At 35.4% G+C, this 19,716-nt stretch overlaps 8 protein-coding genes across 10 annotated transcripts; 4 read left to right on the top strand and 4 right to left on the bottom strand.

Annotated features, from left to right (window-relative positions):
• Positions 1-587: 587 nt before the first annotated feature.
• LOC18013133 (root meristem growth factor 9) lies at positions 588-1,368 on the bottom strand. The gene is made up of 2 exons (XM_006394052.2): positions 1,240-1,368; positions 588-1,042 (listed from the first exon to the last, which is right to left on the bottom strand). The coding sequence occupies exons 1-2, from the start codon at positions 1,313-1,315 to the stop codon at positions 876-878; spliced, it is 243 nt and encodes an 80-aa protein (XP_006394114.1). The 5' UTR covers positions 1,316-1,368; the 3' UTR covers positions 588-875.
• A 2,240-nt stretch (positions 1,369-3,608) lies between these two features.
• Positions 3,609-5,176, bottom strand: LOC18013132. The gene is made up of 3 exons (XM_006394051.2): positions 4,873-5,176; positions 4,247-4,327; positions 3,609-4,043 (listed from the first exon to the last, which is right to left on the bottom strand). The coding sequence occupies exons 1-3, from the start codon at positions 5,029-5,031 to the stop codon at positions 3,765-3,767; spliced, it is 519 nt and encodes a 172-aa protein (XP_006394113.1). The 5' UTR covers positions 5,032-5,176; the 3' UTR covers positions 3,609-3,764.
• Positions 5,177-5,586: 410 nt separating this feature from the next.
• LOC18013020 (glucan endo-1,3-beta-glucosidase 8) lies at positions 5,587-7,608 on the top strand. Its single transcript, XM_006394050.2, has 4 exons — positions 5,587-6,016; positions 6,252-6,708; positions 6,812-7,014; positions 7,151-7,608. Exons 1-4 carry the CDS (start codon positions 5,670-5,672, stop codon positions 7,599-7,601), a joined length of 1,458 nt encoding a protein of 485 aa, XP_006394112.1. The 5' UTR covers positions 5,587-5,669; the 3' UTR covers positions 7,602-7,608.
• A 3,066-nt stretch (positions 7,609-10,674) lies between these two features.
• On the top strand, positions 10,675-12,129 carry LOC18012949 (probable WRKY transcription factor 51). 3 transcript variants are annotated; one of them, XM_024151319.1, is made up of 3 exons: positions 10,675-11,017; positions 11,134-11,271; positions 11,818-12,129. In XM_024151319.1, the coding sequence occupies exons 1-3, from the start codon at positions 10,773-10,775 to the stop codon at positions 12,032-12,034; spliced, it is 600 nt and encodes a 199-aa protein (XP_024007087.1). In that variant the 5' UTR covers positions 10,675-10,772; the 3' UTR covers positions 12,035-12,129. The 3 variants fall into 3 exon arrangements, with proteins under 3 accessions (XP_024007087.1, XP_024007086.1, XP_006394110.1); XM_024151318.1 differs by having other exon boundaries at positions 11,131-11,271; XM_006394048.2 differs by having other exon boundaries at positions 11,116-11,271.
• A 684-nt stretch (positions 12,130-12,813) lies between these two features.
• On the top strand, positions 12,814-15,431 carry LOC18012922 (small GTPase LIP1). The gene is made up of 7 exons (XM_006394047.2): positions 12,814-13,480; positions 13,866-13,957; positions 14,049-14,190; positions 14,280-14,584; positions 14,671-14,724; positions 14,824-14,957; positions 15,028-15,431. Exons 1-7 carry the CDS (start codon positions 13,387-13,389, stop codon positions 15,233-15,235), a joined length of 1,029 nt encoding a protein of 342 aa, XP_006394109.1. The 5' UTR covers positions 12,814-13,386; the 3' UTR covers positions 15,236-15,431.
• A 195-nt stretch (positions 15,432-15,626) lies between these two features.
• Positions 15,627-16,787, top strand: LOC18012921 (uncharacterized protein At5g64816). The gene is made up of 3 exons (XM_006394045.2): positions 15,627-15,675; positions 15,781-15,851; positions 16,273-16,787. The coding sequence occupies exon 3, from the start codon at positions 16,303-16,305 to the stop codon at positions 16,684-16,686; it is 384 nt and encodes a 127-aa protein (XP_006394107.1). The 5' UTR covers positions 15,627-15,675; positions 15,781-15,851; positions 16,273-16,302; the 3' UTR covers positions 16,687-16,787.
• Positions 16,788-16,821: 34 nt separating this feature from the next.
• LOC18012685 lies at positions 16,822-17,427 on the bottom strand. The gene is made up of 2 exons (XM_006394044.2): positions 17,128-17,427; positions 16,822-17,030 (listed from the first exon to the last, which is right to left on the bottom strand). The coding sequence occupies exons 1-2, from the start codon at positions 17,379-17,381 to the stop codon at positions 16,826-16,828; spliced, it is 459 nt and encodes a 152-aa protein (XP_006394106.1). The 5' UTR covers positions 17,382-17,427; the 3' UTR covers positions 16,822-16,825.
• A 140-nt stretch (positions 17,428-17,567) lies between these two features.
• On the bottom strand, positions 17,568-19,709 carry LOC18012684 (probable 20S rRNA accumulation protein 4). Its single transcript, XM_006394043.2, has 6 exons — positions 19,477-19,709; positions 19,301-19,387; positions 19,075-19,172; positions 18,403-18,957; positions 18,084-18,291; positions 17,568-17,962 (listed from the first exon to the last, which is right to left on the bottom strand). The coding sequence occupies exons 1-6, from the start codon at positions 19,567-19,569 to the stop codon at positions 17,858-17,860; spliced, it is 1,146 nt and encodes a 381-aa protein (XP_006394105.1). The 5' UTR covers positions 19,570-19,709; the 3' UTR covers positions 17,568-17,857.
• Between the last annotated feature and the right edge of the window lie 7 nt (positions 19,710-19,716).

Genomic DNA, 19,716 nt, shown 5'->3' with positions numbered 1-19,716 from the left:
TATCTTTAATGGGCCACTTAGACATTTTTATTTTGTAGGACTATTGGATAAAGAAAAGTATGGGTACATAACTTACGTACGATATAACTGTGGGGAACATTGGTTAATTACTTAATTCACTCTCATGTAATTTATGTAACAAATGAAATTGTAAGGACCATCTGTTATCAAGAAAAGGTATATATGTTCATACCAATAAATACTCGTGTTGGCTTGTTTTATACGTAATACACACAGTGACTATTGCGTTTCGCGTCCCAATTTGTTTTGTGGAAAAGTACTTAAACCGTCAAAATCCGGATGCAAAGCGAATCTCGTGAATTCCAAAACGTTTACATGTGTGAACGGATTAATATTTTTACGATCTTTAATATGTTTGATTGTTTTCAGTCAAGGCATATATCCATTAGAATGATGTACAATTTGTTTTTCGTCGCTACTAGTTCTATTAAAAATAATGATTAATCAATCGATTTATTTCCACTACATGCGATTATAATGAGTAGCTCCGCAGACGATCCTACGAACACGACATTAACATATTAGAGGTTTCTATGTACACAGTACACAATTAAAAAAAAAAAAAAATATATATATCCATTGACATTTATTCACAAACCGAAACTCACGATGCAATCCATACATAAAACACACACGAGCTATATATTATTATATAAAATCGTTTTCTCTCGAAATAAAGCTGTACACATGCATACAAACTCGATTATATTATATGTTCATATTTTACATTAATTCTCAATACTTGATAGTAGTATCTGTTGAATAGATCATATATAAATCTCGGGATGTCTTAGAATCTCTAGATATCTCACAAGAAATTTATAAGCTCATGCATCATATGTGTATTATATTGATTAGCGATTGTGTATAGGTCTTTTCTTGTTCGCGCTATTATAATCCATATCCACCAATCCATCACCAATATCACTTCCTCCTACATCTTGTCTTGTGTTCCGGCTCTCTTGATACTTCTCCACAGCCAATAGCGTTCTACTCCTCACGATTTCTCCTAAGCTCCGAGCTGATAATTAACCAAAATTATTTTTTTATCAAAACTATTTCATTTGGTAATATTTTTAGTATTGAACAAAAAAAAAACTTCATTTATTCAAGTTTATGTGTATTAAATCTTGATGGCTGCTTGATACAATATACACCATAAACTCCTTATAAATATATGCATTTTGTGTGTCTATATTATATTAGCTATAAATTTACCTTGAGAATGAGCAGAAATGAAGAGGATGATAATAAGTGCCAGGAGGAGAGACTTGTGGGAAACCCTAATTGCCATTTTTGGAAGAGACTCTTTTTATTTTTCTTTGGCTATATGTCTATCTTTTTTATTGAACCTTTTTGTGTTTATATATACGAGATGAATGATTCTATGATGAGCTTATGGTCCCGATTTTTATATCAGAATTTAAGAACGTTTTGGAAGTTATTGGGACATATGGGTCGCAGGATTTGACGTCGATATTTCTCTGTCTTCCCACATTAACATAATTCTATCCCCACATAATTATATTTTCTTGTTTGCAACCAAAAGTAGAATTAAATGATGATAAGTTATGCAATCACATTTCTGAATGAGAAATAGAATTTCGGTTACAGAGTGCATAATTTCAGCACTGATGCACATAATTTGTCAATGTAAGACATTTAATGTGAAAGCGTTCAAACCAAAACACATACTTTCACCCACTTTAACATATAAACCTTGTCCAGAATCAAACACGGGAATGAAATCACCAACAGAAATCAACCACATGCATGTTACCTTTTAAGTGACTTTTGTTGGTTGATTATATGAATCTTTCTATTTAAAACGTTTTTATTCTCTCGTATTCTCAAAACTATCAAATTCTAAATCAAACTTCTCTCTACAATTTTCTGTAATATAATAAACAGGATTAAGAGAATTAACAGCAAGAGGTAATGAGATTAGTGGAGTAAGTGGGAGTAGTACTTTTCATAACCATCGATTAACCAAACATGTTCGGTATCCAAATTCCATTACCACGTATTAGTGCTAAATTTCACCGGTGTGATAAAAATCGAGGAGATGATAGGAGATCGAGTGGTCCTTTGATCATATGGAGATACTAAAATTGTGGTCCTTTAAAGGAATACGATTTATCAGAACATCGGAAACAAATTAAATGATTATGTGCAATTAGTCGATGTATGCATAGAATAAGAGTCTTAATTTTACATCCCATATTGTGTATATATAAATACAAATATACATGTTTTACGTAGTCAAAGCGTGTACGATGAGAGAAATCAGGCTATTAATAAATCTCATATCTCGAGAGAGAAGTGTAAGAGGTGTATTATATCATGTTATTGGTTATCAATTGATTATGGAAGTTGAGTTCATAAATAGTGATAAGAGAATATATATACTATGTTTTACTGGATTTTAAAGGAAAATATAAGGCATATAAAGCTTCATTTAGCCAAATAATGAATGGGAATCTCGTTGATAACGTGAAGTTTACCTGATTCTCTTATAAGAAATTTTGATTAAATATAAAATAAATTGGACCACTTAAGGGATGTAGATTGGAGTCAAGTGGGGGTCGGGGACATATATAGAGAGAGTGTTTAAATATGGCAAAAAGGACGTAAAGTTTGTAGAGTCATGTGTTTCCCAATTAGCCATTCATTATTACAATTCAATTTCTTCAACTATAAAAAATTCCGACAAGACTTGGTCTACTTTCTTTCTCCATTTATTTTAAAAACAATCATCCAAATTTTGATTTTTTCATTGTCATTATAATTCCACGTGATTGAAATATGATACATAATTTTATATTTTCACTCAATAAAATTATTAATTTGCTAGATCCAAATGATACTGTGTTAGTTGAACAATTGACAATTCTAGTGAATATTGTGATCCGATTTGGTCGATGAGATGCATGGGCATAATTAAAAGTTTGAACTTTTTTTTGTTGATATTATGATTCGTTCCTGATTTCTACCCCATGAAATAAATGGATCTATGACCTGATATTATTATTTGTGGACCTAATTATTTAAAAGTTCTCGGTGACAAGTAGTTTCTAAGACTTTTTAATTTTATATCAGCCGTTTCATATGATTAGCTACATGGGTTGACTAGAGTTTTACGTTTGAATAAAAAAAGAAGAAGAGAAAAGTCCAGAAAATAGAAGAAATCAACCAAAATGTCATGTACTGATGTACAAAGAACCAGTGACAATCTCTAGACAACACCTGCTGATGAATGTTTTGTTAGTACAGAGAAAGTCATGACCAAAGGAAGAAGCGTGTTTATGTAAATTTTTGTTTTCATCTATCCCCCACAGATTTTCAAAGAACTTATCAGGTTTACATGGAAACACGTAGCTAGTAGAGATCGACATCAAAGCAATGTTTTTGCAGACAAGTTGAACAGAAGAGAGGGACCATGAGAGCACATGTAAGGCTTGGTCCCATTTGATAATCAGTCTTTGTCTCTCTTTCATCACTGTTAACAAGTCTACATTCAAGTCTTGAGAGCTTTAGACAAGACATGAAATGATCAAATCGCCTCTCGACAAAATAGCTATCAGTGATTTTATCTATCAAATGGGTCAATTTCAAATCCCTACAATGTCTTTCAAAGATTAAAAAAATCGTTTGTGTATTACATGAGCCAATACTTTACCATTAACAATTGAGACTTTACAACGGGATTTTTGTTTTCATTGTTACCATATTGAAACAAGATTTCAGTAAGATAACTCATGACCTGTAGAGTTTGGATTGCGGTTACCAGACTCGGCCTCACACAAGTTGAATTCCTGAAGGGTTCTTCGAACCGGGCTTGAGAGACCATTTGGTGGAATCAAGACTTTCTCTTGGTTATAATCATAGTGTTGTGATGTGTGACTTGAAGGAATTTGAGCTGCCGAAGTAATTACGTTTGGTGAAGCAAATTGGTGGTGCTGATGAAACTCTTGCATGGGGAGTGGTATCGATGTCTCCTCAGGCTCAGATTCAAGCTCATTCTGCATAAAAGTTTTAACAGAGGAAATACGTATTAACTTTCAGATCAAAATTTGAGATCTCTGAGCTTGTACGCGAAGCTAATCACACAAGGGTAGATTCATGAGCGGATATAATCAATCTGAATACCAATTATATTAGCTTGGGCTCGAAGTTCGTGTACAAAGCATAATCACAAACCAGATACTGTTTCAAAGGAAAGAACCTGTAAGTAGGTAGTAATATCATCTATCGATACTCTAGTTCCTTCTTCTTCTTGTCCAACAATCCATTGGTAAAGTTTCTCCTGTTAACAGAAGAAAACTCGAATTCACTGGAACCATTAAAAAACTAAAAAACCTCGTGATATGTGACAGTAAACTACAACAGTCCTGAAACCTTAACTGAATCAAGCCAAGAACAAGGTACCACCAAAAGGGAACAGCAATCACAACTTAAAGAAACTAGTTGTTCAAAAACCTTAGCTAGAGTAAATACTAAAGTAGGCACTTGAAGATCAAAACTCAAAAGGCCACAACTTTGTACCAGTAAGACTGCTTAGCTTTATATCCAGACTAGCTACATCAAAAATTCCAACCATAAGCCATCATTTCTCACTTTGACCCATCATCAGTAAAGCAAACCAAAAAGACCATAGCAGGGCAAACAAAAGTTCTCACTTTGACCCAATATTGAATTTCAGTATATAATAACTCAACAATCTTATTAAGAATTCCAACCATAAGCCATCATTTCGAGGTAATCAAAGAACAAAGAAAAGCTCCTATCTTTCGAACCCAGAAACCAAATTCGAAAGGAGAAATAGGAATAAGGATAAAAGAGAGAACAAACCAATCCGCGACGTTCACCGGCGAGGAAAGAAGCGCGTTGGTGGTTCATGGCATGGGTATAGAGCTGAGATAGCGAATTAGCAGCACCTCGAAAAGCGCCGTACATGGTTCGATCAACCTCATCGAGCCGCGTGGCCTCGGATTTTCGCTTCTTCGCCATTGGAGTCCGAACGAAGGAATCAGAGCCCTAGATTTTCGAGGTTCTTTCAATTTGTAATTAGGGATTTGAGACTCAAAATTTTGGTGCGAAAAGGGTAAAGAAGAGAAGGATTGTTGGTGAGGGAAAGTAGAAGAAGAAGAAGAAGAAGAAGAAGAAGAGAGACTTGTGGCGTTTACTCTGTTGATATTCTGCCACGTGGATATCATGCTACTTAATGGGCCCTACATCTTTTTTTAATTGCATCTCTCTGGGGTCACACTTTTTTTCTTTTTTTGGGGGTCTCACTTTTGGCCTGCATTAAAAAAAAATAATGTTATTTAATATGTAAAGTTCGACCCAATTTATCCAGCGATATACTCTCTTAACCCAAAAAAAAAAAATTACTAACGGATTCCAAATGTCCGAAAAACACACACCTATAATAACTCGTGATTCTTCCTAAAAATAGAAATTTATTTTAAGCTAAAACTTCTCAGTAACAACAACCTAAAACATTCTTATTACAATAACAACGACCACCGAAAGACACGAAAAGGAAATTCACCGACTGTAAAAGAAAAAAACACAACAACAAAAAAAAGTAAAACACATCTTGGAGATCAAACAAACGCAAACTCATTCATCGTCGCCTTCTCAATATGGCCGGAAGAGCAGCGATGCTCGTTAATGTCGGAACGGTTGTAATGACCGTTTTGACCCTGGCTAGTTTGGTCGGAGGCTTCGGTGTGAATTGGGGAAACATCGCATCGCATCCGTTGAACCCTGACATTGTTGTTAGGATGCTTAAGGACAATAAGATCAATAAGGTGAAGCTTTTTGACGCCGATTCATGGACGATGAATGCTTTGGCCGGTACGGGCATGGAGGTTATGGTCGGAATCCCTAATAACCTTCTAGAAACTCTAGCCGAAGATTACGATAATGCTAAAGATTGGGTCAAAGAAAATATCACGGCTTACATGCGTAAGGATGGCGTCAACATCAAGTAACCCTCAAAACTTTTTTCTTTCTAATTATCATTTAAAATACGTCTACACAAGATCACAAGACAATGACTTTAACCAAATAATCGTATTTTGTTATCATATTGATTTAAAAAATGCGGATTTGGAGATCAGTTTCGCTGTTTATGATGTGATTGATGTCTTTTTTATATGTAATGTTTTATTTTCTTTTTATTGTTTAAAATCATATATACATATATATATATATATATCTAGGTACGTGGCCGTGGGGAACGAGCCGTTCTTGTCAGCATACAACGGATCGTTCTTGAAAACAACGTTTCCAGCGTTGAAGAACATTCACAGGGCGTTGAAAGAAGCTGGACACACCGATAAAATGAAAGCCACGATCCCACAAAACGCTGAAGTTTACCAATCAGCCAACGATAAGCCATCAGAAGGAGATTTCCGCAGCGACGTGAAGCAAACAATGCTCGACATCGTCAAGTTCTTCAAAGATAACGATTTACCTTTCACCGTCAACATTTACCCTTTCCTTAGTCTTTACCTAAACCAACATTTTCCCTTCGAGTTCGCTTTTCTCGACGGTGATGGTCAGACGATTCCTGATAATGGAAAGAATTACGATAACGTGTTTGATGCGAATTACGACACGCTAGTTTACGCGTTGAGGAAAGCTGGGATTAAAGATATGAAGATTATCGTTGGGGAGGTGACTTGATAAGCAAGTTATTGATTATTAGGTTTGTATAGGGATCTCAAGAATGTTGATTTAATCGTTTATTGAAGTTGGTTATTTTTTTATATATTTATAGGTTGGATGGCCAACGGATGGTCATAAATATGCGACGCCGAAGCTAGCTGAGAAATTCTATGCAGGGCTAATGAAAAGACTCGCCAAGGATGGTGGGACTCCTTTGAGACCTGAAAGATTAGAAGTTTATCTCTTCGGTTTACTCGACGAAGACATGAAGAGTATTCTTCCTGGACCCTTCGAGAGACATTGGGGAATCTTTAGGTAAACCACTTTTCTCCTTATATTAAAACAATATTTCTTTTTCACAAATTTTGCTTTTAAAACGCTTTGTTATTATATTGTGAATCACATTCAACTATATATCTGACATTGTCATGTTCATATGTTTTTCCAACAGATACGATGGGACGCCAAAGTTTATGCTAGATTTCACGGGACAAGGACGCAAGATCGTGCCCGTGGGAGCGAAAGGTGTGCAATACATGGATAAACAATGGTGCGTGGTGAACAAAGACACAATCAATCTAGAGGAAGTTGGTCCGGACCTAGACTACGCGTGTTACCACGGTGACTGCACCGCGATGGAGGGCGGGTCAACATGTAGTAAGCTAGACAAAATCCAAAACATATCATACGCATTTAATATGTATTTCCAGATTCAGGGCCAAGACGTTAGGGCTTGTGATTTCAAAGGAGCAGCTATGATTACTAAGAACAATGCATCCGTGGGAAGTTGCTTGTTCCCTGTTCAGATTGTTAGTGCAAGTGACGATTTCAGGATCAGCTTTGTCTTCGGAAGGTTCATTGTCGTCGGACTTGTTCTTCTTGGACTAGTCACGGCTATATAAATTGTTTTTTTTTGGGGGCACTTTTGGGGGAATTGATTCTATTCTATGTTTTGTGTTGTTCGTTAAATAACATTTGAGAAAAAGTAGTTGGTTTCTATGTGTTTTATAGATCGATATATATATATATATATATATAATTAAATCATATACTCGTTTACTGAGTTATTTTCCCATTTGAATTTGAGTTTGAATTTATCACTCAAGAGTCAAGACTATTGTGCAATAATATCGTCGCTTCACAAATTTCATAATAATACAAAATATATTTTTCTTCGATTTCACTGTTACATATAATTTTATTTACTTATTCAATCATACTTAATAGATTCTTACACCCATGCCATTACGTTTTAGATATAATTAAATAAGTTGCAGGCTTTGTGACATATAATGGAATTAAGACTTGGACATGAAGATAAATGCTGGTTGGTGAGAGTAGTAAATGCTATTTCCAATGATGTCCATAGATATATACTCCTATGCCCCAATGCTTTCATATCTTTCAATTTTTACTCCTTTTTAAATAATTTGTTTTATATATATTAACAACATTAGCTATACATTTTACGTAATTTTGTTTACATACATGATCACATAATCAACTTTTCTAAAGGTCTATTATTGCATTAAAAATAGTAGATGCGATTGGAATTGTTGGGATTTGTCAAGCCGAACAGTTTGCTGAGTTTATATTATTGATACTGTAGACCGATTGGAAGCGAATGAGTCTGTAGAACGATACTGATTAGAAGTACATATAAAAAAGAAATCTATGATAATTTCTAATTTGTTAATACACAAATAAGTTATGATAATTGTGTAGTCATATCACTGCCAGATTTAATGTAATGAATGCTTCTGCTGACCATTCTACTTCTTCTCTCCTTATTCCTCTTTACTTCTTCTTCTTCTACTTTTACTTAATCTCTTAGGTCTTTAACAATAGAAGCGAAGAGAGATAGAGAAAGAAGAAGAAGAGTAGTCAAGATTTGGGAAAGATCTTCATCAAGCTTTTTTTATTTAAATTTTATTTTATAAATATGGTGATTTTGTCTTCACGATATGCAATGAAACGAGATGTTGTAATCACTGTAATATTCACAATCTTAGTTTTAATCATTTTGTCGCGTTCAAGTTCGATCCTAGATGGAAGATTCATCTCTACAAAAAGAAAACATAATTTGAGTGTCGTTGCTCGATTACAATATTACAAGAATCATCACGAGTTTAATAAATTCAGACGAAGATCGTCTAAAGTTGGGAGAAAGATCGATGGCAACGAAGAAGAAGAAGAGAAGAGATTTATCCCCGCAGGTCCAAATCCTTTGCACAACAGGTAGAGAGAGATCCAAAACATACTTGGACTTCACAAATTGTTCGTTTGGTGTATATATATGTTAGTTTGATTTTCAGATTAGTATTAGTTTTTAAAGAGAAAGGCATCTTGTGCAAATATATATGTTCAACTTTCATTCCTCGTTGGACTTCTGAGGTTGGGTTGGAAATTATTTGTGAGGCAGGTAGGAGTGTTTTTTTATAATTTAAATTTTGCTGGACCATTATGACGAGAATATACCATGGAGTTGAAAAAATGTCGTTGAATTTTTTATGAGAAAAAGTCAAATAACTTAACTCGAACTCTATTTTGTTGAGATGAAATTTTTTAATCCGAGTTCTAAGAAAATAGTTTAAAGTCAGTATGAATCATACTGATACTGATAATTTTTCCAAGAAACCTTTTCTTGATCTATGATGCATGAATGCTAATCCATAGTGGTGTCTCACTATCCCTGAATCGACTATCCGACTTTCCTACTTACGCTCCTCTCAACTAAAATGAACTAAAAGCTTTGACTAACAAATCCTAAACTTTTTTCTGATTTAAAGTAATATTTATGTTTTATAGATACTTTCTAGCTAGTTTCATAAAAATTGGTATTTTACAATCTCTGTACAATTATAATTTTTTTTCTGATTTATGTTTTTTTTCTGTATGAATTTTAGCATCGCATATTATTAAAGAGCAAAAGAGCCATAATAATTGTGTTGACAAAAACAATTAACTGTGGCACCAAGAAATTTCGTCTAACTTTAAAGACAAGATTAGAAGACCATTTTGAATCGTTGACTGAGGAATAGACTTGCGATTTTTTGATCATATGTATACATATGTCAGTGGGTTTAATAATAATATATATTCTTGATACATTGCTATGTGCCAGAAATTTTGGAAGGAAAAAAACGAATAAATAGAAAAAAAAAATCTGTGGACAATAAGAAACTAACTCGTAGTTAGATATAGGCAGTAGGCTACCTATCAAAACTGAAGTTTTAAAAAAAAAAATGATTTTGTAAACATATTGATATGTTTTATACTGATTTATAGAACAACTTATGGTAAAACCGGATCAAATTTAGTCAAATATTACGTATCATTAAACAGTCAATCCACATATCGACATGCATAAAAACATCAGACCGGATAACCAAAGTTATTGTTTGTTTTTATTAAATTTTATCAACAATTTGCTAAAGTTAGGCCAAACAAAAACGATAAAGTTGATCTCTAAAAAAAGGTATAAATACATTTTTCAGAATTAAAATAAGTCAAATCTGATTTGTCTTAGTGTACACTGTAAAGTACAGAAAGAAAGTCCTGTCTGCTTCAAACGCAGCAGAAGCAAACATTTAACAAACTTAAATCCGCAGCCGTCGATCTAGAAACCAAAATCCAAATATTCACGTTACCGAGCCGAACACTAAACGCTAACGTAGACGATAATAGCTCTAGAAGCCCCAAAAAACTGACTGATTACTTTAAGTATGTGGAAGCTCACTTTTCACCACTCTATATCGTCTGTCCTTACGTCATTATGATGACGTCATCGTCCTCTTCTTTCACACGTGGCGTTGAAGCACCTTCCTAGTATCTACCCTGAAATTGCTATAGCATATGTTCACTAATCTTATCTTCTCTCTTAATTATCATCTTCTTTACAAAACTTAAAAAACTTCGTACATAATAAGATATATTTATATTTATATATATAAAAAAGACCATTTATCTCTTTGTCTCCCCTTCTTCACTTGCTCTACTAGTTCTTAGATGCTTTAAGATCTCTCTCTCTCTCCCTCTCAGTTTTTTTTTTCCTTATTGTAAAAGAAGAAAAGATGAATCTCTCTGAAAACCCTAGCCCTAATTTCACGTTCTTCTCCGATGAAAACTTTACTAATCCTTTTATGGATAATTTTGATTTCTCCAATCTGATGTTCGATGTTGATGAAGGATGCAACACTCTTGGATTATTCCATGACGAAACTTCATCTCCGACGAGCATCGTTTCGTCAGAGACATTTACCGGTGAAAGCGGCGGATCCGGCAGCGCAACAACGACGTTGAGTAAAAAGGAATCAACGTGAGTTTTAGCTATATTTGTTTGCTAGCTAGATTCTTAAACAAACACTAAATATAAATTGTATTATTCTATAATGACCTTTTTTTATAATTAAATAGCTTCGATTGCAAAAGTAGGGGAAGTAAAGATGGTGAGACGAAGGAGATGGGTCACAGAGTTGCATTTAGAACGAGATCAAAGATTGATGTGATGGATGATGGTTATAAATGGAGGAAGTATGGAAAGAAATCTGTCAAGAACAACACTAACAAGAGGTAATCAATTAGTTCAAAATTTTAATTACTCATTTCATTTGATTGTTGATTTATTATATCGTAATCATTTTTTTTTTCTTTCTTTAACTAACTAACATATATGTGGTTGCTTGAGCAATTTTTATAATCATCTAGTATTCTAATGTTATAGAATAGCCACTAACTAGATCATGTAGTGATTTAAATACTGTTTAATGGCCCGTATTATCTACCAACCCACTTGGATTAATTAAAATACAGATTCCATATGAATTTGTGTGTATGTGTTTGTTATATATATATATATATACATACATAGCATTATGATTAGTGGTGAATTGACTAATCCATGGGTGATTATTATTCATCATATATATCTTACTTTGATTCATATATCATAGAAGAATTCGAAGAAACAACAACAAATATCGCTCACACATATATTAGATACATATTTTGGAGATCAGTCTCGAATTCGAATTAGGATCCTTCGGTTATATAGTTTATTGGATATATAATAATGAATTAAATTTAATAAATGGTTAATGAATGTAAATATGTATGTAGGAATTACTACAAATGCTCAAGTGACGGTTGTATGGTGAAGAAGAGAGTAGAGAGAGATGGTGAAGATGCAGCTTATGTGATTACAACCTATGAAGGAGTCCATAACCACGAGAGTCCCTCACATGTCTATTACAACGACATGGTTTTGTCTTACGATCACGACAATTGGAACCAGCACTCTCTTCTTCAATCTATCCAAATATCTCCTCCATCTTGAGATTAATCATTAGATACTTACCATCAATACTATATCAATGCATCGCCTTGTGTAATTTTATAGGTACAATAAAGAAGTCAATTATTTCTCCGTTAGAATTGTTTTGATTTATGTATATGATTACGAAACTCTTTGTAGTTATCTAGATATCAATATTAGTGTATAATTGCGATTTTGCAGTATTATAGTGAGTCCAACCACGAGATTGTGAATATATAGTTATAAATATTAAAATGTATCGATGGTTTTTTTTTCGGATGGTAGAGTTGATGGATACAATATATTCATACAAAATTGAGTTAACGGATACAAATCAACCCAAGTATCCGTAAGTTGTAAGAACTGGCCATATGTTTTGATTAAGAATCCACTTGATTACGCGCAATATACATTAATTATCTGATCATTAGTTCGTCACTAGTCTGGTTTCAATATTTTGTGACCAAAATTTTACTGGCTAACCAATAAATTGTGTATTTATCATGACTACAGAAATTAACAGTGTACGTACATGTTTTATGTTTGAGTAACTCTAATAATTAATTATCTTAAATTACTCGATTGTTTTTGGTCATCTCAGTTTCTCAGATACCGGAAAGGAAAAGGGTAAAAAAAATAAGATCAGATAAAAGCCTGTGTGCCAGGTTAACTGTTTCGGTTCAACCGTCACCGGTGGTTTGGTTAAAAATGGATTTTGATCGGTTTGATTTTATGATTCGGTTTTGGTGTTTTTGCACCGAACCGATTTCATCTTCTACCTTTTAACAACTTACGCAGGAAAGGAAGTCGTTTCATTTGTTCTTCCGCCCAAATCTCAAACACTATACTTTTTAGTAATTTCGAAGGAAACCCCATACGAGTCTGGATCTCTTGATCTCGATCCAGATTCACCTTACTTTGTGTATCTTCGTTTTTGAATTCTAGAACACCTCGAAGAAATAATTTGTATTCCAGATTTATTCGAGGAAGAAGACGAACCCTACTTGATGATTTTGGTGGAGGAGAGATTTGTTTGAAGAAGCTTGATTCTTTTTGGTAATTGATCCGAAATACTCGGTTGCATCCGTAGATCCGCTGCTTCCCTCGATCGATTTTGGTGACCTTTAGTATTGATCCCATAGATTTCTTGGACTAGAAAGGTGAAGAATCAGCGTTCTGGGGATTGTGCTATTGCTTCGGTTATGTCAAGGTGATTGAATCATAAAAAATCATTCCTTTGTGAGGAATCAGAGGTTGCTATGAGGAGTTGTTTCTTCTGGTTTTCGATTGGGATCGGGACTCTGGAACTTGATTGAAGAAGTGTGGGTTTTGTTTTCTACCTAATCTGGTTTTGCTAGTGATTAAGCAAAAAAATGAAGTTTTGGAGGGAACGTGAGAGAGAAAGTAAAGAGCAGATCTTAGCGCCATTATGTGGGCAAGTTCGAGTACTAGTAGTTGGTGATTCAGGTAATTACAAGTTCTACTTTCATGTAGATTCTGTTGAATTGGGTTTTATAGGATGCTCAGATTGTTTAATACACAGGGGTCCTTGTGCTATAACTGATCATGTGTGACTCGGGACGATAGATCCTCTGCATTGAATCGGATCATTTGGTTAGGAGTTAATGGTTCTGTGGTCGTTGAGCTATATCATTCATTTCAAACCTGAGAGTCTAGTAACTTAAGTGAACAATGTTTTCCTTAGAGTCTGTTACTTGCTGTGTCTGCTTTTGCTCATGAGTCATGGCAGATGTCAATCTTGTCTTGAGCCCAAATGTGTGAAATTCATACTCCGTTTCATTGAGTAATTCGATTTAATCTTCATTTTTGAATTTTAAAAACTTTTTGTTAGGTGTGGGAAAAACATCACTTGTACACCTCATCAACAAAGGTTCTTCTATTGTTCGCCCATCTCAAACGATTGGATGCACAGTTGGTGTTAAGGTAACTTATAACCGTCTCAAATGTTCTTTAAATTGTTAGAGAGCTGAAGTTTTGAACCCCTTTATTTTTCTCCTACTTTCCCACTGTGTAGCATATAACTTACGGGAGTCCAGCTAGTTCTTCCAGTAGCATTCAAGGAGACTCAGAGAGGGATTTCTTTGTTGAACTCTGGGATGTATCAGGGCATGAGCGATACAAAGATTGCCGCTCACTGTTCTATTCACAAATCAATGGTCTCTCCTAACTTATATGTCCATGTTATTCCTCCTTACTTAGTGTGTTCTGAAACAATGTTTTAAGGCGAGATTTAAACCTTTTGCAGGAGTTATATTCGTTCATGATCTCTCTCAAAGAAGAACAAAAACAAGTTTGCAGAAATGGGCGTCTGAGGTTGCAGCGACTGGAACCTTTTCAGCTCCTCTTCCCTCGGGAGGTCCTGGTGGTCTTCCTGTTCCATACATTGTTGTTGGCAACAAAGCAGATATTGCTGCAAAAGAAGGAACAAAAGGAAGCAGTGGAAATCTTGTTGACGTAGCTCGTCATTGGGTCGAGAGGCAAGGTTTGCTCTCCTCAAGTGAAGAACTTCCTCTCTTTGAAAGCTTCCCTGGTAATGGCGGTCTCATAGCGGTAAGTAACCATATAGACTAATCACTATTAATAGAATTTACTGTTTGCTTTTGATTTACATGATCTGGTGCGGGGGTTTTGTACAGGCCGCTAAAGAAACCAGATACGATAAGGAAGCTTTGAACAAATTTTTCCGGATGGTTAGTGCCATTAAACACACACTTTTCTTTCTGGTTACATCTCCAAAGTAACCTTCTCTAAACCGATATAACCATTTTGTGGTTTTTTTTTTATAACAGTTGATAAGACGAAGATACTTCTCAGATGAACTGCCAGCAGCTTCACCGTGGTCTATTTCTCCGGTTCCAACATCATCATCCCAACGGTTAGACGACATCACAAGTGATGACGATCAATTTTACAAGCGAACAAGGTAACAACAATGCGAAAAGACAATGTTTCTCTTGTCGGGTTTCTTCATTTGGTCTTTACGATTGTTGCAGTTTACATGGAGGAGATCCTTACAAGTACAACAACGCGTTGCCGCCACTTCCGGCGCAACGAAACCTAACTCCGCCTCCTACGCTCTATCCGCAGCAACCGGTGTCTACTCCTGATATCTACCCTCTCCCGAGATTCTCTCTTTCGAGCGTTCAAGAAACAACCAACAATGGCAGTGCCAGATCGAAGCGAATGGATATCAACGTTTGAAATCTCTTATCGTTCCAAGAATGCTTTTATGAATCTATGTTGCTTTTGGATCTATTATTCTTTTATTTTGATTTTTCCTATTGGTCTTCTTCGTTCTTTCGGGTTTGTAGGTGGTAAAGTGAATATGTGTGTAAATTCCACACTTTGGATTCCACTCTTTGGATTCTTCTTATAGCAAAATTCTTTGAATGTTCTTCTTTCGGTTATCAATCATGTATTACTGTTTCAAACGGAATAAAAACTGTGAATCATTCCAAATCATCATATTGTTTCTTGATAGATAAGTTGAATTTACAATCTAATTTTTTTTTCCGTCTGAATGAAACTTCATTATAGGCAACTTTCGATATCATATCATTGTTAACAAGAGATATAGAAAATCTGGACATGAATGAAATACAACCATTGTTTCCAGTCTAACTATCTGCGTCTGTTTCATTGTAAAAGATTTTTTTTTTGTTTACCGCAAGTGAAATTTTTTTATTTTTTTCCACTTTTTGGTATATATAAATATTATTGATATATCAATTTGAAATATTCCGTAGATTCTTGAACGGAGATAGAGCTAGAGAGTTAGGACAACCTTCATAGCACCGAAAAAAGACAACGAAGGAAGGTATGTGACTTTGTGCCCTCGAATTCCTTTCCCTGAAATTTTCTTCTTTTTGATCCCGCTGGGTTTTCTGTTGCTACAATCAGCTGAAAAAAAACCCTAATTTCTCTATATCTCTCTCCCTCTCCTCGTGCAAAAGCCCTAAACCCTGGGAACTGTGAGACTTCGCGTATCAGTAACTTGTTAAATCTGTACCATTTCGATTGCAATTTCGATTTCGATTGATTTCCATATATATATATTTCTAAATTGTACATTGGGTAACTGATTACCATTTGCTTCAGATTGATAACTGATTTTCCTCAGACCAAAGCTTGGATTTTTAATTTTTTAAATTACGAAGATATCAGATTATAATCTTGCTGAAAAAAAGACTAAGCTTTTCTTTAACTTGTGTTCTTTGATTAATTGCTGTGATGCGCAGTGTGAAAAATTTTAAGTCGATAAGAAGAAAATGGTGGAAGCGTGGTGGCCACTATTAGCAGCAGCAGTGCCTGCGCTAATTGCAGGTCAAGCATTGAGGATAAAGAAGAGACATGGCGAAGAAGAGAGGATCAAGAGTGCTCGAGGAAGAGAGAAAAGCTCTGATGAAATCTTTGTCTGCGAAAGAGTTTGCGTTTCAAAAAGAATGCTGAAAAAAGTTGGAGCTTTCTCTAAGGATCCCATTCCCGACACTTGTGTCACTGTCTGTGGCGTATCTGAGCTCGACGCTTGCTCTGATGCTTGTGCTCGAACCGTCTGCGTGAACCAGCATCAAGTTGCTAATTGGAATGACATCTGTCTTAGAAGATGTCAAAGTGAGTGTCTTAAGCTCTCTACTTCTTCTCGCTCTTCTTGAAATGATAAGAATATCGAATCTCTCTTAGTGTTCTTTAAGCTTGAGAGTCTGAAATGTATGATTTGATTTCTTTTGAAATGGAAATGGTTGTTGGATCTGAATTTTTATATAACATTATGAGCAATCTTAGTGGATTACATTACATTTCATCATGTGAGGTGTGTTTGGTAACTTTCTCAGCTGTTTTGTGAACTACTTCTCCTACAACATCTCCTGCTAGTTTTGCAGACTCTTCAATGGCTTCTTTGCTAACTTCGAGACTCCTTGTCGCCGCCTCTTTCACTTTCTCTCCTCTATCTTCTCCTTCCTCCTCGCTATTGCTTTTGTCGCTGTTGCTTCTGAAACTGTCACAACAAAACAACACACACATGAGCTAGAAAACTGGGTCTTTGGCGAAAACCCAAGAATATGCTTATAGTATATGAATGCTCGTTTGTTTACTCTAGATTTGGAGGATAAAGCTTCATCTGGATCTTCTGCATTACACCTTGAATCAATTCCCAAGAACTTGGAGGAAATCTCTTGCCAAAAATCCCACATATGATCTTTACAAGTGACGGATTCTCTTCTTTCTTGGCGATACCATCATCTTCCGCTCCATCTGCAGATATCCCTAAAATCCGGGCCCCAAAGATCAGGATGATGATGACGAAGAAGATTGAGGAACCGAATCTGATTCTTCTTGATTCATTCATGTCTATGTATTAGTTAAAAAGCTCCAGAGAAATCAAGAAAGGGGCCAAACGGAAATGATAGAATAGAGAGAGATGAGAGAAAGTTGGCGCCATGTTTCTCGCATCAATAGAAGCAGAGCACATTTTTTGGTTTGAACGATTCTTGCGTGACACTTAGATTAACTTAAAAGAGAATTAAATCGAAAATGATCCAATAAAAGTATCTTCTTTTTTTCAATTAAAACATTACATAAAACTAAACATTTTTTTACAAAGAAAAATAACAATTATTCTGCCTCGCATATAAATAGACAGATAAACTATAAAAAAGTCTTTTTTTAGCAGCTCCCTCTTCCTGGGAACTTCTGTCCTGCAACAGTTGGAGAAGATATTTCCGTGGCGCATTTGACTTCTTGATCAAAATCAGACTTTTTTCGTCCACATTTTAAGCTATAGTCACTTCAGCAACATCTTCTCAGCCAATCAACTGATTCGCTTCATTTGAAGAAGCTAGCTTGATCAAGATTCATCGGTTTCTCATACTGTACTGCGATACACTCCTCAGCAACAACCCAATTATCATTCACCGCATTTGCACAGCTCTACAAACAGTAACATTTAGCTTAAAAAAAAAAAAAAAATTTGAAAAAAAGAAGAAGATGCTTTTTTGAAGATTTTACTTAAATCATTGGAATATATGAGAAGATCCTATAAGAATAATACCTTGGAACAAGTGTAAACAATAAGTGTCATCCAATCCCAGTTATCCAATGATTGCTTAAGCTCTTTATCAACAACACCTTCATGTAGAAAATATATTAACGGAGGCATGAGCTGCATCTCGAAGATCATTGGAGAGTCACAATGCCCGCATTTATCAGGAGATTTCAGGTCTTCAGTGGCCAGCACCGGTTTACCGCCATATGAGTATCTGGCCATAGAATAAGTTTACATAAAGCAAAGGTTGCGTTTTGAAAATTAGAACAAATGTTCAAACAGTTCAGGAAGATCTTGATAGATACGAGCGAATTACAATTTGTACCTGAAACATTGTTCCGGGTTTGCATCTAGCCGTTTTTTGAACTTAAGGTAAGTCCTATCTGCATTCAAGGCTTTGTCATATTCATATGTCTCATTCTCCCAGGCTTCTTCGGTTTCACTCTCATCACCGTTGCTGGTTTCTTTCTCCTTGATGGACATGGACGAATAATTCATGGAGAAACGATCAACATCTTTTGAGACGTTCTCTTCCTTTGTATAAATGTAGAAGCACGGAACCACCACACCAGTCTCAACTTTCATTTGATCCACAACTCTTGTTTCGGATTTTAAAGGTGAAGGCTTTGCTTTAGTCCCTGAACTAGCATTGCCACTTGGTTTCTTGCTCTGTTTCTTCGAATTGGAAGCAGCAGAGGTACCAGCTTCTGCGATCGCTTTAGCTAAACTCTCCAGATCAAAATCTTCATCATCATCACCGTCTTCTTCGTCTAACCAATCAGTTTTAGAAGTTGTATCCGGAGGCGAGGCCACAGACAAATCCGCTATCTCACTTGATTCTTTCACTTGCATAGCTTTCTGAACGCTAAAAGCTCTCCAGCTGAACATTTTAAGGGATAAATTCACACCTTGATGATCATTCTAACATAACCAGAAAATAGGCAATGGTTTGACAAGTGTATCAGAGAATCAGAAGGGAAAAAAAAAAAGACAAAACCTTTGCTCAGAAGTTCCACATTTAGGCATCAAGCAACAAAATATATAGAGCGTACGCTCTTTGATGTCCGAATTTTCTGTTGAGATTGGAGCATACACCTAAATACAGAGAAAGAAAACGTCATTTATATATACCTGAAAATCCAAATCCATGAAAACTTCCAGGTTCTTAAACATTAAAAACGAAAAAAAAAAAAGTAAAGACTTTTGGTACACGGACGAAGAACCTGAGCTACAAGAGAAAGTCTACTTCCACATGAACAACAGTTGAGAATTTCCGGTCTCAGTGTATGATCAGGCAATGGAGGCCAATCCTAAAATCAACATACGATCAAAACCCAGAAGGAAAGAATCGAATTTTTCTGTGAAAAAAGGATGAACAGAGAGACGATAAGGGATTTACCGGAAGACCGCCGATTTTTGTTGTGTAGTGATCAGAAGACTCAAGCTCGTCTTCTGCCCAATCCCCAGGCAAGCCCAGAAGAATTCCGACCATGCTTACAGTTATCCAACCAAAGCAGAAAAGAAATCTCGGTTAAATTAACTCCTACAAAGCTTTTGAACATTCGTAGTGTCGAACTCCAAGTCGGTGTTTACCAAATTCCACCTTGGCTGATTGAAAAGGTTCAGACAAGACTGAGGA

This window comes from Eutrema salsugineum, unplaced genomic scaffold (assembly GCF_000478725.1).
Source record: "Eutrema salsugineum unplaced genomic scaffold, Eutsalg1_0 scaffold_6, whole genome shotgun sequence".
NCBI lineage: Eukaryota > Viridiplantae > Streptophyta > Magnoliopsida > Brassicales > Brassicaceae > Eutrema > Eutrema salsugineum.
The sequence above is the reverse complement of the archived record's forward strand: the minus strand, read 5'-3'. Positions and strand labels throughout refer to the sequence as shown.